General features: G+C 32.8%; 1 protein-coding gene across 1 annotated transcript in view; it reads left to right on the top strand.

Moving 5' to 3' along the window:
- The first annotated feature begins 5,858 nt into the window (after nt 1-5,858).
- The window catches only part of POU1F1 (POU class 1 homeobox 1), a 28,054-nt gene continuing 16,726 nt past the window's right edge, over nt 5,859-17,186 (top strand). Inside the window, exons 1-2 of the mRNA XM_051990557.1 lie at nt 5,859-6,000; nt 9,721-9,870. Coding sequence (XP_051846517.1) covers nt 5,859-6,000; nt 9,721-9,870 — 292 coding nt within the window. The remainder of the gene's footprint in view (nt 6,001-9,720; nt 9,871-17,186) is intronic.

Raw genomic sequence — 17,186 nt, 5'->3', positions numbered from 1 at the left:
CAATAGGAAATACAGTTTCTTAAAGGGACCACAACCTGCTTCAGTATGATTCCAGAAAGGCCTGAAGAGACTTACATGAACTGATGCTAAATGAAGTGAATAGAACCAAAAGAACATTGTACACAGCAATAACAAGATTATATGATGATAGACTGTGATAGACATGGCTCTTTTCAACAGCAAGGTGATCCAGGACAGTTCCAATGAGCTTGTGATGGAAAGAGTCATCTGCACTCAGAGAGAGGAGTGTGAGTATGGTTTACAACATAGTATTTTCACTTTTATCGGTTGTTGGTTACTTGTATTTTGTTTTCTTTCTCATTTTTTTCCTTTTTGATCTTGTTTTTCTTATGCAGCAGGTTAATTGTGATAATATGTATATAAGAATTGCACATGTTCAACATATATTGGATTACTTGCTGTCTAGGGAAGAGGGTAGAGGAAAGGGAGGGAGAAAAAAATTTGGAACACAAAGTTTTGCAATGGGGAATATTGAAAACTATCTGTGTTTTGAAATAAAAAGATATAATTTTTTAAAATTATGTATTCTCTCCAGTGATGAAAATCATAGACTACCCATTTTGAGTGTATTGTACTCATTCTGCCCATTCTTTTTCAATTTGCCATTTTTCAGCAACATTGTCTTTGCTGAGGAGGTCCAGAATAGAGCTATTATAACTGTATCTTTATCCTTCTAATTTGGTATTGATTTTAACCTTTTCTTTAACTGTTTAGTAATCTGATAGCATAAGTCCATATGAATTTTAAATGATTCTCACATCATTAATTAGTCATTTCCTATCTGTTAATATTAGTTAATTTCAATTCTTGTGATATTGCTCAGTGCTCATTATATCCAGTACTTTCTTAGGAGGAGTGGGGGTGGGATGTTAAAAAAAAAAAAAAAAAAAAAAAAAAAGCATTCATGATAAACTTGGAAGATAAATTCCCTGTAGAGTGAAGAAAGGTTCCAGTGAGAAGGCAAAATCCTCCAGATGTTCATCCTTCAGAAAACATTTTGCTGATTGCATCAAGTAGCAGAGTATTGAAGACTTCCTTGGTGAAATTCATGCACACTCTTATAATGCATACAAAAAAACAATGAGACCAACAACAATGGAAGAAGAGGGCCTATTGTATAGAATATAGTCTGTCGTTGGAAACCCATTGAATTAGTCTATCAATATATAATTCTGGGAAAGACATAGGAAAAAGACAATGAGCTGGGTCCATAATTGGATTATATTCTTTTCAAATGATATTCAGACTCTTTATATGAAGGAAGAGAGTAGATTTGCATTTGGGAAATTGTGCAGTGCTTTCAATAGTTCTGAACAGTTCCTTGAGACCAAAGTAAAACAAAACAAAACAAACTCAATAAACATATTTTAATACAAATATTTTCCTGGTAATGCTCTATAGCTAATTACACAATCTCTGGATAACCAAAGTGCAGATGGATTTGCATATAAGTGAAATAAAAGATAACATAGGAAAAGTATGACCAGAAATGAAGTAAATCAGTCATGTATCAAGAAAAATAGATGGGTACCATGAATGCTGCATTGAATACCATAGAATGTAAAAAATGGGGGGTCACTTGGTGCAGATTTTTTTCTCCTTTAGGAAGTTAGATGCTATACCACTTGGTGCATATACGTTTAATACTGATATTGCTTCATTGTCTATAATACCCTTTAGCAAGATATAGTTTCCTTCCTTATCTCTTTTAATTAGATCATTTTTTGCTTTTGCTTGATCTGAGATCAGGATGGCTACCCCTGCTTTTTTTACTTTACCTGAAGCATAATAGATTCTGCTCCAGCCTTTTACCTGTTTTAAATGTGCAGATTTTCTATGAAATATTTATGAGAAGATATTAAGAATTAAGAAAAATTGCAAGTATGAGTTAGTTGCAACTTGCATCAATAGAAGGTGTGCTCATAATCTAAGATCACTGAAGTATCAAATTCTTCTTATTCTTCTAGTGGCTCTGCAAATTGTAATATTCATTGTGTATTTCTTATTTTTATAACTTCTAACTATTGAGGTCTAGATTTGGGGTACCTAAATGAAATTAGGGTTTAATTAAGATCTAATGGCAGGTTTGGGATACAGGGAGTCAAGCAAAGTTCCCCTGCAACCCCTTTGGATTCGGCGATACGGTAGTAAATGGAGTCTAGTAGCCGTGTGAGTTCCCAATAAAAGTATTTATTGGCCTGAGAGCTAGATTGATAAAAGAGGTTTATTATTAGGTTCGAAGTAAGGAGATAGGTGAAGATAGAGATAAAGAGGACACTGGACAAAAGGTCCAGTGGACAGAGGGTCATTACATGGCTACCATGTTTGGAATTTCTGCAAAGAGGGGTTTCCAGCGTGGCCTTTTTATAATAGGGGACTTAGCTCGAGGGGCTTTTGGGTGTAGCCTCAAAGTTGGCTCAAATCCAGGTGGGGATAGGACAGGTCCCGATCTTCTATTGGAATTCAAAGGGACCAGGATTTGTGAGTTAAAGGGCAATTTACATTATTAGCTAGGAGAGGGTGGGAATCTAGAAAGGAATCTTTCCTGCATCATAACTACAAATTATAATTCACTGAAGCTTTAGATAATTTCAAATTTCCAAAATTTGAAAAATTTTTACTAGTTGGCATTTAACTTCAAGAAGATAAACCAGTCCAGAAATAAGACTAAATGATGGGGGTGAACCCTGAAACTATGTCCCCTTTACTCTGTAAAGAAGGGTGATTCAGGGTCTCAGGATTTCCCCTGGGAAAAGTATATCTTTCCCAGACAAAGCTTTTCCCAAATTAAGTGGTCTCATTCAGTTGGGAATCTCTGCCTAATAGTCCTAGTGAGTAACTTCAAACTCCAAGATAAGTAATCTCTTTTCAATTGGAAATCTAGGTCATGACATCAAAGTGACATCAAGGTCACTGGATTCTGGGCCATTGTGAGTCATCTTGACTTTGATGACTCTAGAAGAGAGAGTAAGGCTGATGATTTTGTGCAACTCTACTTCACTAAATTCAACTCACAAGCAAATCAAGACATCATCCCGTGAAGTCATTGGTCCCCTTCAAAAATGAAGGATGAACAACAAGCTTAAATAGGCTATTGTCAATGTAACTGAAAAATTGCATGAAATAAAATTTGTGTAAAAGATATCAAAATGATATATTTCCAGAAAGAGTGGGTCAATTATGTTGTGAGAATGAGAGATAAGTTATAGACAGTTTTTTTTTTTTTTTTCCTGCACTCGCATCCTATCAATAGACCTAGAAAGCAACCCTCAACAGCTAAGGATTTAGACAGAATTTATGAAAGGGCATAAAAAAGATTTGCACAGGATAGTAAATCCTGTAGATTGTGATCTGTACCATTGAAAATTGTACCCGCAGAAAATAGATTCTTTGAAATATACATGATGCAAATGTAATTTTTGGTCATTGAGTCAGAGTTGACAGCAGCAACTCTCAGCTTTGTCCTCCTTACTTAGGTGTAAGATTCTTCAAGGCTAAGTTTAGGGTAATTTGGAAGTCCTAGTTGTAGGGGATGTAGTCCAAGGAATGGGCTTGGAAGGTATGCTGAGAGAAAAACAAACAGAAAAGTGAACAAATGTTTTTCTCCAGTTGCAAAAAAATTCGGTAGCCCTGTTGGAGGTACAACACATGCAACCTGAGAAGAGCAAGAGACGATTGGAGTCTTGTTTCTGAAACTTTGCTAGAAGTGTAAACTGGAGGCTATTTTTTAAAACAGGAAAGTTGAGGTCCCCTTGGCCCCAGAAGACCTTTTCTGCATAGTGTAGAGATGTGGGCCTGAATCCAAAGAAAGGTCTGTTAGCCTAGATTGTCTCATTTTAAAAGAGCTATAATACATTAATCAGAAATAAACAGAAGCAAAAAACAAGAAGTAAATGGCAGAAATAGAAATAATGGTGGAAGTGGAGAAGAAAAAGTGCAGGGCAACAAAGACACACAGAAAGAGAAAAAGACAAGAGTCCAAGAAAGATAGAGAAAGGGGTCATTGAAGTCCAAATCCAAGAGCCAGTTAGTGGAAGGATAATGTCAAGCAGCCAAGAAACACAGACTCATGATGTGGAGAAGTAAAGCTGGACTTTGGCCTTCTTTGGTATGATGAATCATGTGGACTATGAACATCCAAAGAAAAACCTCTCTAATGATTCAGAGTCCTTCCTTTTCTTGGAGACATTTTAATCCCATGATGGCAACTCAGCAAACACCAACCATATAAATTTTTGGGAAGATGAGTCTCAAAAAGGAGTAGAAACCCAGTGTTGTTTTTTTTTTTTTTTTTTTTTTTTCCCTACCTCAAATGGAAGTTGAGAGTGCTTGCAGTTACTTTTTCTGGGCAAAGATGGGGTCTTTGGGAAGGGAACCTTCTCTGATACCAGTCCTCTCTGCTTGCTTTGTTATTTATAGTAAACTTGTTCCTCGTTCAATTCCTAAGTAAGCATGCTTGCTTGTAAGTGATCTGAAGACATATATAGGCAAGAATTGGAAATAAGTCAAATTAAAATGTCCCTAAGGATTGGACCTGGACTGGTTATAAACATAAGGATGGGGATAGGAATAGAAATCAAATCAATGATTTCATTAGTTTAGGAAACTCTTCCTTTAGCAGTGTAAATCAGCATGTTCTCTGCAACTTAGTCTTAGAGAATTTGCCTAAAAAATACAGAGCAGCAGGGACAGCTAGGTGGTACAGTGGTGAGAGCACTGGCCCTGGAGGACCTGAGAACAGTCTCTGAATACTAGACACTTAAAAACTATGTGACCTTTGACAAGTCACTTAACTCCCATTGCCTTGTTCCCCTCTCCCCCGAAAAAAAAGAAAATATAATGTCATTAATTGACTTGCACAGTGTCATGCAAATTACTATGTTTCAGTCAGGATTTGAGCCTAAGAGTTCTATCCACGACACTATGCTACATCTCACAATGAACCAGAGAATACTGATTACTAAAAACATTCCAATATTGAACTCAGATCAATGTACTCCAGAGCTGCTTTCTAAGGTAATATGCATCATAGAATTTGACTCAAAATCTAGAAATTAGTGACAGGTGGGAAGGACAAGAGGAGAAAGAAAAGGATAAAAATTGGATACAATCTCTTTTCATTTTTTGGTGCCAATTTCTATGAAATATGGTGCTCCATTTTATAATGGAGCATTATAATAAATAAAATAGATAACAAATATCATGGATTCAAATTTCTAAATTTGTTCAGAAAATAGGTTATATATTGCCTAACTCACTAACTGAAACAAATTCTCTCTGAAAGGCAAAAATCATTTTACAATGTGTTTTTTTTTTCCTTTTATAGATTTACAAGTAAATTATGAGCTTTGGTTTTCTTCAAAGAGGAAAGATTTGACATGTTGGCATCTGAGGTCTTGTAAACAACAAATGCCTATCTAATGTTAATTTTTTTTTAATCTGTTGTTGGACCTTCTAGAAGGCTACTTTTTTTAAACTACTGCATTCCTCTCTAAGGACGACTTATAGAAGCTGTCAATTATGATCTCAGGTTTCTCTCTTACCTCAACAGACCACCCTCCCTCTCTCTACCTGTTAAATTGGGTGTGAGTTCTGTTTGGATAAGAAGGAAGAAGGCTTTGGGCTTATATAGTAAAACTCCTGCAGAAAGAACATTAAAATGTAAGAAGGGATTTCCAGGCAATATAAATACCTGCACATGCCCTTTCTGTGCTCCAGAGCCCTCATGATGTATATATGCAAGTAAGGAGAATTGAGATAGCACTTTGTAGAATAATAGCCTAAAGTTCTAATCCAGCAAATAGCATTTTAAAAAATTTTCTTTCTCTGATTTGGGGATGAGTTGCCAACCTTTTACTTCAGTTGATAGTTTTGTTTCTTTGAATTCTGAATCTTCTGCTACTCTGCCTCTGATAATGCATCACAGTGCTGCTGAATGCTTGCCAGCCTCCAACCATGCTACGAATGTAGTGTCAACAGGTACTGACTTTAATTCCAATAACATTATTTTTCAGTTATAGTCATTTAAGAATTTTAGCTTTAAAATTTACATCATTTTAAATTTATTAATAAAATTCAAATATACTTGAGGAAGTAGTAAAGGTTATGCAGCGTTACAAATTAAAGCCAAAAAAAGAAGAAAAAAGCTGTTAAAACACTTTTCTCAAACAAAAATCATATATAAAAGAAAATTATATTATTTAGCATTTTTCTTTCCCATATTAATTTTCTTTTATATGTGATGCTAAATAATGTAATTTGATATAGGTGATGAAATTCTGGTTTTGGTTATTAGCAAATGAAACTGAATTTGTTATAACATGATTGAGTAATTAGAACATTTGTAACCTGATGGCTATTTTAAAGGAAAATATTTTTTGTATAACACAGATCAAGTAAATGAACTAATGTCTTGGAAATGGCAGCTAAAAAGTAATATGTCTCATTGATTTGGGAAATTGATTGATTCTCTTAAGATTTTATTTTACTTTTAGCTCCAATTACACTACATCCTCTTAAGTCCTGAAAATTCATGCCCAAACCAGATAACAAGTGAAATTGTTATATGATATCCATAATTGTTTTGAATTGATTCTGATGACAGGGGGGAATTTAAAAAGAAACAAGAAACTTAAAGGTTTTTTTTTTAAAAGCCAAGTTTAAAAAAGAGTCCATATATCTGTAGAACTAATATAAGTGTTTAAAAACGTATAAGTCCTAAACTATAATCATCCTCCATAGTGAATAAAGAAACTTGTAAGTTTTAAAAAATATTTTCTATACTTTTGTCCTAGAATTGACCAAACCTACAAAAATAATAACTCATGGGCTCAGCATTACTCATTTTTATTTTTATTGTGCAATGACATAGTTATATTGCATTCTAAAAAGTTGATCTATAAAGTAGTCAAGTCCTTAAAAATATAAATTGCCTATACCAGCAATACTGGAAGAATAGATTGCAATTTTCCCCTTTCTGAAATATATGTAAAAAGCCTTTATTGAAAAGAAATAAAACTTTTATATAAAGACTGCTTACTTTTTTATTTGTAGATACGTTTTAAAATTTCTGAGTTTTTCACAATATTCTTTTATGATAAAGTTCACAGTCTAAATATAAATAGGTCAACAAATATATTATTTACCACTGTTCATTCAAATCTAAACCATACTCAAAACTTCGTTGAAGACTAAGATATCTGGGTTTTGGTGAAATATTTTTCCCATATATAATGAATTTCCTGTGCTACCAAGTTTTCACGATAGAACATATCATCATGGATAATTTTACAGGTCAAATTGAAAGAAAATTCCATTAGCCCAATAAATAGCATTAATGAAAATACTGAAAAATAAATTTCATTTAGAGAAAAAGGTCAAAAAGTATAGGTATTAAAACAGTTGGTTTTTTCCTTGTAAAGTAGTATTGGATCCCAACATATACTTATTCAATGGTAAAAATGGATATGGTAACACTGTGACTTTGTATACTGTAGCAATGTAGAAAGACCTTCCATGTTGCCTATTTGTGCATAAAAAGAAATATAAAACTGAGGCAATCATCTATAGGATTAATTAAATAAAAAGCCTGCTTTTGATTGATTTTTAGATTGATTTGTATTAGAAATTCATTTTATTTTCAATTCAGAGAACAAAACAAGCATTTATATAACACAGAATTCTTGATTTGTTTTTTTAATTCATTAAATAAAACTATGTCCCAGTGCGAATAATTTCATGTGTTAAATTTCAATGTAGTTTACCTTCATTCCTTTCCAAATTTCAAATCAAAAGAACATAAAAATAAATGAAAACCTAGAAGGTTGTTAAAATGAATTGTAAACAAGACATATATGTATGAATATGAAAAAGTGGTTTAATCTTTTTTTTTTTTTTAACTAGGAAAAAATCCACTATTTCTCAAAGAATATAATAACTTGATGGAAGTTCTGTCTACAAATCTAGAAAGACTTCAAATTATCTGAGGCCAGCCCTAACTAACTTTGGAAAGACTTATTAGGCTGGCTACAGAATATTGAATTTTTCAATCACAAGGCAAACATTTCTATCCATAGCAAACTAAAAACAAAAACAAAAAACTGTCTTCTAAGACAATCTACATTAGCACAGTAAATACATGATGCTTGGAATACTGAAATATTAATGAGAAATCCTTTTTTGTTGTTGTTGTTGCTAAAATGAAGCTTCATAATTAGTCATTACTGACAGAAAAATATTTAGGCATCTAATTATTTGTGTATATTTGTTTAATTACTTATTTCCTAAACCAGAGAAAAAAAATTTAAATTTGTCAGACCTTATTATTTAAAGGTGAGTTAGATTATATTTATTAGTTGAAAAAGGGGAACTCATCTATATTATAACTTTTTTTTTAATTCACAAGAGGAAGCATATTCTTAATTAATTTTAAAATCCTAAACTTAATCTCAATTTAAATTTCCCTAATTTTAAACTTTGTATTATCTTTTACACTTTTAATTTAAAATAAATTAGTATCCCTCTTTAAGAGAAATCAAATAATATCAAAATTATAGCAATTCAGATACAGTAATCTATAATATTCTGTATTCTTTCTTATACTCATTTCTGTTTTTCTAAAATTTGATAAGAACTTTGTTAATGTGACATGATAGGTAGGAATTAGGATTTCACTGTTATAGGGTCTCCCAATAGAGAAATCCCTTCTACCAGTGCACATCCATACACTTTCTTATATTTTCTAGACTTAGAGAGTTAAGTGGAACCTGAAAAAGTGAGGAGCCAGTATTAAAACTGCCAGTTATTTGTCAGATGGGGCTTGAAGCTGTGTCTTCTTGACTCTGAAGCTAGCTTCTTATACACTTTGTAACTTTGATTTTGGCAAACATGATAAATGTCTCAAGTTGCATAATTAAATCATATGAACCCATCATTAATTTTGAATGAAGCTGTATCTGTAAATGTTAATAGCTTCAACTATCAAAATCAAGCTACTCAGGTCATTTTGGGACTACTTTTAATAATTTTTGGAAGATTTTATAACAGAATGGACAAGTGTCCTGATTATTATATGGGTACTAAGAATATAAGTAAATTATAATATGTAAATACCCCATATATCATTGTGCTTAATAAATTAACATCAGTGAAGTTTGTTTGTTTTAATATCAGAATTTTGATGTGTTTTTTTTCCCTAGCATTAACTATATGTTGAATAAGTTTACTATTTTACTTTTATAGGAAAATTTTGTAAAAGATCTAGAAATACAATTTACATTTTTTATTGTAAAATATTTATTTTAATTACCACTAAATTTAATAGAAAGAAATATCACTTTGCAACTTATCCTTGCTAAATGAAATTTGCTATATGTGCCGATTCAGAGTACATATCTTAGGTGATCTAATTTTCAAAGTATTCCACAAAGCTCACTATGAGGAAGTTTCATCTATAAAATTGATAGATGACTTAGCATTATAGTGAGGTTCTACTCAAGTAAGACCTTTTAATGATTATCATTTTTGAGAAATGAAAATCCTATTGTATGTTATTTACAAGAGAATTTCATCCAATTGAAGAATTATTAGCAATTAACTTTTAAAAATAACATAACATTTACATAGACATAGATATATATGTATTATGTATTTCTGGGTTGAAAAGAATATGTCTTGAATCCTCATACATTTTCTTACCAGTCCCGTCTATTTTGTCTTTGATCCAAACTCCTAAATTTTCGCACATGCATTTCTCCATGACAACTTTTGGAAATACATCAGCAAGTCTTCATTATTCCGTACCTTCCTGCCATTATGGAAACCAACAGTCTACCTATGGGATGATGACAGGTAAGAGAGTATTTCTTTTATCTAAAATGAGTTTTCAGCAGATGGGATTAAGAAACAGATAAAGAATAAAGTTTCCAAAAATTACTAGGTAAGTTTAATTTGGGATATATATCTAGAAAGAGTAGGTATCACTTGACAATAAATAGTTCTCTAGCTATATTTTCTAGTACTTAGAAAAACAATAATTACATAAATATAGGAAGCCTTAAAAAAAGAACCAAAAGAAATTACAAATTCATAATTTTCCTAGTTTTGTCTTTCTAAAGATGAACAGAAATTGGAAAAGAATTATTAGAATATTTTGTTAATTATCTTGTCTTACTCTGATTTCACGAGTTCATAGAATTGAGGCAGATTGATGATAAGACAGGAGAAGAAGATTTAGAGTCAGGAACACATGATTTTGAATCTTGTTTCATGTGTGTGTATGTATGTTTATTTAGCTGTGACTCTTTTCATATGTGTGTATCTATATGCATGAACTTTGGAAAAGTCACTTAATTTGTCTCAGTTTCCTCAATTGTAAAACAAGACTAATAATAATAATTTTCTCAGTGTTGTTATGAAGAGAAAGTGAATTAACAGATACAAAATGCTTCACAAATTTTAAAACACTACATATATACCAGCTTTGTTATTACACTACATTTAGAAGTCATTTAATCCACATATTCTTACTGCAGTCAATATACAAAATTAAAGAAAAATATTTTAGGAAAAAAATTTCTCTAGGTAGCCTACAAAACTTAATAAATGTATTTTAAAGTTATATATTGTATTATACATAATTCTATATGATATATAGAATTATAATTATATATATTATATATAATTTTTATTTCAGCATGATATTTTTATAATAATTTATAATGAATCAAATCTATTCTCTTGTCTTTCTGTGAAGTACTTCTAATATCATAAAGCTTTGGGCCTGGAATGGATTTTAGTTTTATTCTGAGAATGCAGAGTAGTCACTCTATTCTTCTACTTTTTTGTGGACAGAATTTTCCTAGGATTTACTCCCCCTCTGAGATGGGACCTTTCTGCATAGGCATTTCTATCATGAGGGAGTGTGGACTTTCAAAATTGGGCTTTGTGGAGAAGGCTTTAGTGGTTGTTGTGTAGTTTACTCTAGCCATCCTAGCACAGAGATTATTAACTTGCTTTTAAGCCTAAGAGTTCTCTTTTCGATCCATCCCCACACCTAACGGAAATATTCTCCGTCCTCTGAGAAATTGTAAAAAATAAAGAAGTAACCTCCCTTCCTCTTTCTTTTCCTTCCTCCCTCCCTCCCTCCCTCCTTCTCCCCTCCTCCCTTTTTTCCTTCCTTTTCTTCTTCCTTCCTTCCTTCTTTCATTCCTTCCTTCGTTCCTTCGTTCCTTCCTCCCTTCCTTCTTTTTCTCCTTCCTCCATCATTTCCTCCCTCACTCCTTCTCTTCCTCCCTCCCTCCTTCCTTCCTCCCTTTCTTCTTCCTTTCTTCTTCCTCTTTCTCTCCCTTTCTCCCTTCCACCTGCCTTCCTTCCTTCTTCCTTCTCTCCCTCCCTCCTTCCCTTCTTATATTCTGTAGTCTTTTAGCTAACTATCTTTTCAGAAACAATCCATTCTCCCAAGGTCAAGTTTCATATTTGGGTGTGCGCTATTACTGCCTCAAGAATCCACCAAGAATGTGATGAAAATGCCTGCACCTAGCCTACTTTACCCTTTTACCGGTTCTAGCAGGTCTCTGGAAAAAGCTTTCTCTTTGAAACGCTGGTAGTAAGGAAGTATTACTGTATATAATCCTGGACATGTCTTTTAACTTTTTAGTGCTCCTACATTCAAGACTACACTCTAAGACTAGAAATTCCAGAAAAGGAAGCTTCATTGGCAAAAAGAGTTTCCTAATCTGGGTGTTCCTGTTAACCAATCAAGGCTACACTATATACCTGTAATGCTCTTCCTTCTCAATTCAGATTATTAGTCTCCCTGACAACTTTAAATTCAATTAAAATATTTGCTTTTATGGGAAGCCTTCCTCAATCCCTCTTAATTCTTCATTCTTCCCTCTGTTAATTATTTTCTATTTATCCTGTATATGGAATTACTTTCTATATCTTTGGAAGTTGCCTTCTTCCATTAAATTTAAGCTCCTTGAGATCAGGGACTATTTTTTTTTTTTGCCTCTTTTTGTATCCCTAGCCCTCAGCATTGTGCAAGGCACATAGTGGACATTTAATAAATGTTGATTGATTGCCTGAAGATTTATAAAGTGTTTTACTTTCAATAACTTTGTAAGATAGGGAGGAGAAGTATTATTTTTATTTATAAAGGAAAAACTGAGGAAGAAAGTGATAAGGTGACTTGCCTGTGTTATACTTCCAATCAATAAATCAGTTGCTCTATTAATCAATAAGTATTTATTAAAGACCTAACACCAGTGAGACACTGTGCTAGGCAATAGAATAATACAAAGACAAAAATGAAACTGTCTCTTAGGTTAAGGAGTTTATATTCTATTTAAGGAGAGAACACAGAGCTAGAACTTTAATCCAGAAATTTAGGATTAATCATGAGTTTATTGGCTTTGAGTATCCAATACCCCTCTATAAGAGAATTCACAGGCCTGTCTTTCAGTAGTGTCAGAAACTTTGTGACTTCATTTGGGGGTCTTCTTGGCAAAGGTATTGACATAATTTGCCATTTCATTCTCCAGCTCATTTTATAGATGAGGAAACTGAGACAAATAGAATTTAGTGACTTGCCTAGAATCACACAACTAGTAAGTGTCAGAAGCTAGATGTGAACTCAGGAAGATGACTCCAGGCCCAGAACTCTGTTCTCTGTACCACTGAACTACCTCTCACTGGAGTAAGAGATAATAATCCAAGTTCATGATGGGAGAAAGAGGAGTCAACTGATTATACTAAAAACTGTAATTAGGTTGTTGGGGTTTTTTTTTTCCTTTCACAGTAAGGAGTAAGAAAGACCTCAGCACAAATCCAGTCTCAGACATTCACTATTTGTATAGCCAGGGACAAATGACTTAACTCCTGTCTGCCTCAATTTCCTTAATGATCAAATAAGAATAATAATGCAACTAACTACCTCAGTTGTTGTATAGCTCAAATAAGATATTTGTAAAGTACTTAATATAGTGCCTGTCACACAGTAGGCTTTTTTCCTTTCTTACCATCAAAGATGAAAATAAACTGATACTAGATATAACACCATAATATCTCATATTAAATGTCTTAGAAAATATTTCATTTATATGAACTTCCCAGATAATAAAATTTAAGGACAAAGATGGTTTTTACTTCAGTCATTTAGATAAAAATCTTGAACTTCAAGATATTAACAATTTCTATGATTTGATGTCATTGTTTTGATCATTAATTACAGAGAGACAGCATGGTATAGTTGATTGATTGCTTAGACTTTGGTTCAGTTTCTGATTTCAGTATTTCCTAGTAGTGTGATCTGGAGCAAACCATTTAACTTTTGGGATTGTTAATCTAAAAATGTTATATAAGATTGTGTCCCATATCTATTTCAGCAAGATTGTTAAGTTATAAGAGACAAAGACACCAGAATATAAATGGAAAGGCCTTTTAAGTGTAAAGGAATCAGTTCTTGCTGGAAAAAAAGTGCTCTAACATTCTAGCTAAAAAGAGAGCTATAACACTTAGCCAAGATGGAAACTTAAGGTGATAAAACTGTACTTGTACATTGAAAACTGAATCCGCAATATCAATGGATCAATGAGTCCAGTAGAAATGCAGTTCCTATGAAAAATCAGTAGCTAAATAAATTGCCCCAGTCAGAGTGACTGCCCAGCCTGGTTCAATAGCAGCAGCTCCCAGTGAAAAGCCAATTCCATAAATTGATCTATATTAGAAATTGGGCCTATATAGTATTGAGACACCACTCTCTTTGAAGAAGCAGCCCTATAGAATATCAGAGGAACTGGTACATCATTGATAAAGCACCCTGCAACAAGTTTCTTTTCTTTTCTTTTTTTATTTTTTAAATTTTTTTTAAAATTTTTATTTAATAATTACTTTATATTGACACTCGTTTCTGTTCCGATTTTTTTTCCCTCCCTCCCTCCACCCCCTCCCCTAGATGGTAAGCAGTCCTTTATATGTTGGATATGTTGCAGTATATCCTAGATACAATATATGTTCCTGCAACAAGTTTCATGATGACCCTTTGGAGAAAGAAAGTACATTGAGACCCAGATATTTAAGAGCTCTGAATTACCTTGGCTATGGGCATAACACTATAAATGATAGTTAAGATAGCTATCATTGTATTTTGCACATAGTCTACTATCATATATTGTGTTCACTCTTACCTTCACAGACTATGTATTTGTGGGAGTATGGACTCCATATTTGGGGGGAAATGTTTCATAACTACTTTTCTTGCTATGTCATTTGAATAAATACAATTTTTAAAAGCTAATTAAGAATACTGTCTGAAAGGGGAGTTTACTGGTCAGGTCTTGTGAGGTACTTTGTTAAGAGGATAGCTTACTCACAAAATGATCCTTTTGATCTTGAGAAAAGTTATCAACCAATCCTATGAGCATCTGTCCTATAGCCTATTTGTTTTTGTTGTTATGTAAGAACAATTGGGGTCAAGTGACTTGCCCAGCATCACACAACTGGGAAGTATTAAGTGTCTGAGTTCATATCTGAACTCAAGTCCTCCAGACTCAAGGACTAGTGCTTTATCCACTGTGCCATCTAGCTGCCTCTGTTGGTGCCTATTTGTATTGAGAGAGTAGTATAGGTATGATAGTAGAAAAATAAATTAATAAGTAGTAGTTACCCCCATAGGCTGTTGAAGTATATCTTGATCCTACAATAAATAATCCCAATCTACACTTAGAGTTTTAGATTTTTTTTTAGTTGTTTCCTGTTTTTTTTCCCCTTTGCTACTCAATTTAGACATTTTCAGTCTCTAGCTTCCCACCTCCCCATTCTAATTTAACTTTGAAAATAATAATCTATTTTATTTTGACAAGATACCTCTTCTATGGTCTTGAGTATATTGAATTTGCGACATTTTCACTGTTCAGAGGTTTTTTATTTTTGTAATGAGTATTAGCTGTGTTATACAATTGTCAGGTACTTGCAGTGGTACTGAGTCAAAGCAAATTCAATTTTCAGTGTAATTTTAATTAAACTTTTAGTTACCAAAAGGACCTACTTTTTACACTTAAGAACTCTAAAAATCGATCACTTTTTCTTCTTTTGCTTATATCCTACTTCTTTCCCTTTTAGAATGTATCCCCCTTGACTCCAATGAAATCACCCTTGGTAAAAACTTAGTTAAGTTTTTCCTGCAATTAGGAACCTAAGATATTTTGCTATAAAGTAATGAAAAGCAATTCAAAATATTTTCAAGTTGAACTTATGGAATCAGTTTTTTAATATTTTATTTTTCCCAGTTACATGTAAAACATTTTTTTTTATATTTGTTTTTAAAACTTTTGAGTTCCAGATTTTCTCCTCTCCCCATTAAGAAGGCTGATCATCCCATAACATCACTATTACTTTGTCCCCAATACATTTCAATTTGTGTGAGTTCATGGAGAATTTTACAGTTTTACTGAGAGCATCTTGCTTGTCTTTTCTTATAGAACAGTAGTATGGAATCAGTTTTTAAAGAAGAGAATTTTCCACAATTTTTTCCTCTTTTATTTGCTGTTCATTTATTTATGCCAGGAAATACCTGGCATTTCATCTTAATATTATAAAATGTAACTAAGTTGAAGACAAACATTTCTGAACTTACTTCATATGTGTTTCATTTAGAGGTACAATTAGATTTAGCTCTAAATAGTTTTTCCTCCAAAACATAATAAAAATTCAGATAACATTAATTCATCTATTATTTTGTCATCCATAATTCCCTTGGAACTAATATTTTCACTAATTTTATGATACAATGAAAACTAATGTTCATAATGATGAAAAAGATGGAAAATCTTTTAGAGCTTGAAGTGTATTCTGAACAAGCAAAGAAAAAATCCCCAAATTTAGTAGAAATTTAACTTTTTTATTTATGAAAATTGGTTATTAGCATAGGGAATGATTTTTCTCATTAACTAGAATATATTACTAATAGCAAAATGATTTTGTTGAATTCTATAAAGTATGCTTTTAAGTTGAGAAATACTGTATGTTTATTAACTCATTCGGGCCTTATAATAGCTTTATGATGTAGATGCTATTATTATCTCCATTTTATGGACAAGGAAACCAAGAAGACACAATGAACTTAAGGGATTTGCCCAGGATCACACAATTACTGTGTGTGAAGCAGACTGGCATTCAAATGTTCCTGACTCTGAGTCCTGTACTCGGACACTGCACCAGCTAACTTCCTCTCATCCATACAAATATAACTAAAGAATGCATAATGTGAAAGATTGAATATAATTTGTTATTGTTATTTTCATTTTTCAGTAAAGTCTGGCTCTCCATGAATCTCTACTTACATGTAATTCATTCACTGCATTGCACAACACAATTTATATATCTTGATAGTCGATAACTGCTTGCCATTCATTTAATAAATGGAGTAGTTGCTGACAACACGGTCATATCCTTTTCATTTGCCTTTCTTCTTTGTACAAAGCATCTGGTACTATAGAATTGATTCTTTCCTTACATGGTACACTGTAACTGGTAATATAATTTAGTAGCAATTGTAGCTAATGGTATGTATTGTATTAAGTTTTGTACAGTACTTTACACACATTATCTCATTGCATCTTCACTACAACCCTGTTGGATGGGTACTAAGATTAATATAATTTCCTTTTCCCCAACCCCCAGCTTTTTACAATTGAGAAAACTAGAGCTCAAATTAAAGAAGAGGAGAAGGAAAGGGGGAATATAAATATTTTATGTAGCATCTACTTACTATATGCAGACACTATGTTAACACTTTATAAATTTAATCTCATTTGATCCTCACAGCAACCCTGCAAGTTAGGTGCTATTATTATCTCCATTTTATACTTGAAGAAACTGAGGCCAATAGACTTATCCAGAGTTACCCAACTAATAAATATCTGAGGTCACATTTGAACTTAGATTTTCCTGGTTCCAGACCCAGTACCACCTATTAGTGACCTCATAGTTACCCAGCTAGTAAACAGTTCTGATTCCAACAGGATTTCAAATCAGTTCTCCTGATTTTAATTTCAGTTTACTTCCTACAACACTACTCAGTCTTTCAGGTGACATCCTTTCCAGGGACCGGTCCTTATTCTCCACTCTCTCCTTTTAACATTCCCCTTTTAAAAGGAGCCCAACTC

Source organism: Antechinus flavipes, chromosome 3, assembly GCF_016432865.1.
Source record: "Antechinus flavipes isolate AdamAnt ecotype Samford, QLD, Australia chromosome 3, AdamAnt_v2, whole genome shotgun sequence".
NCBI lineage: Eukaryota > Metazoa > Chordata > Mammalia > Dasyuromorphia > Dasyuridae > Antechinus > Antechinus flavipes.
This window is presented reverse-complemented; position numbering and strand designations above follow the sequence as displayed.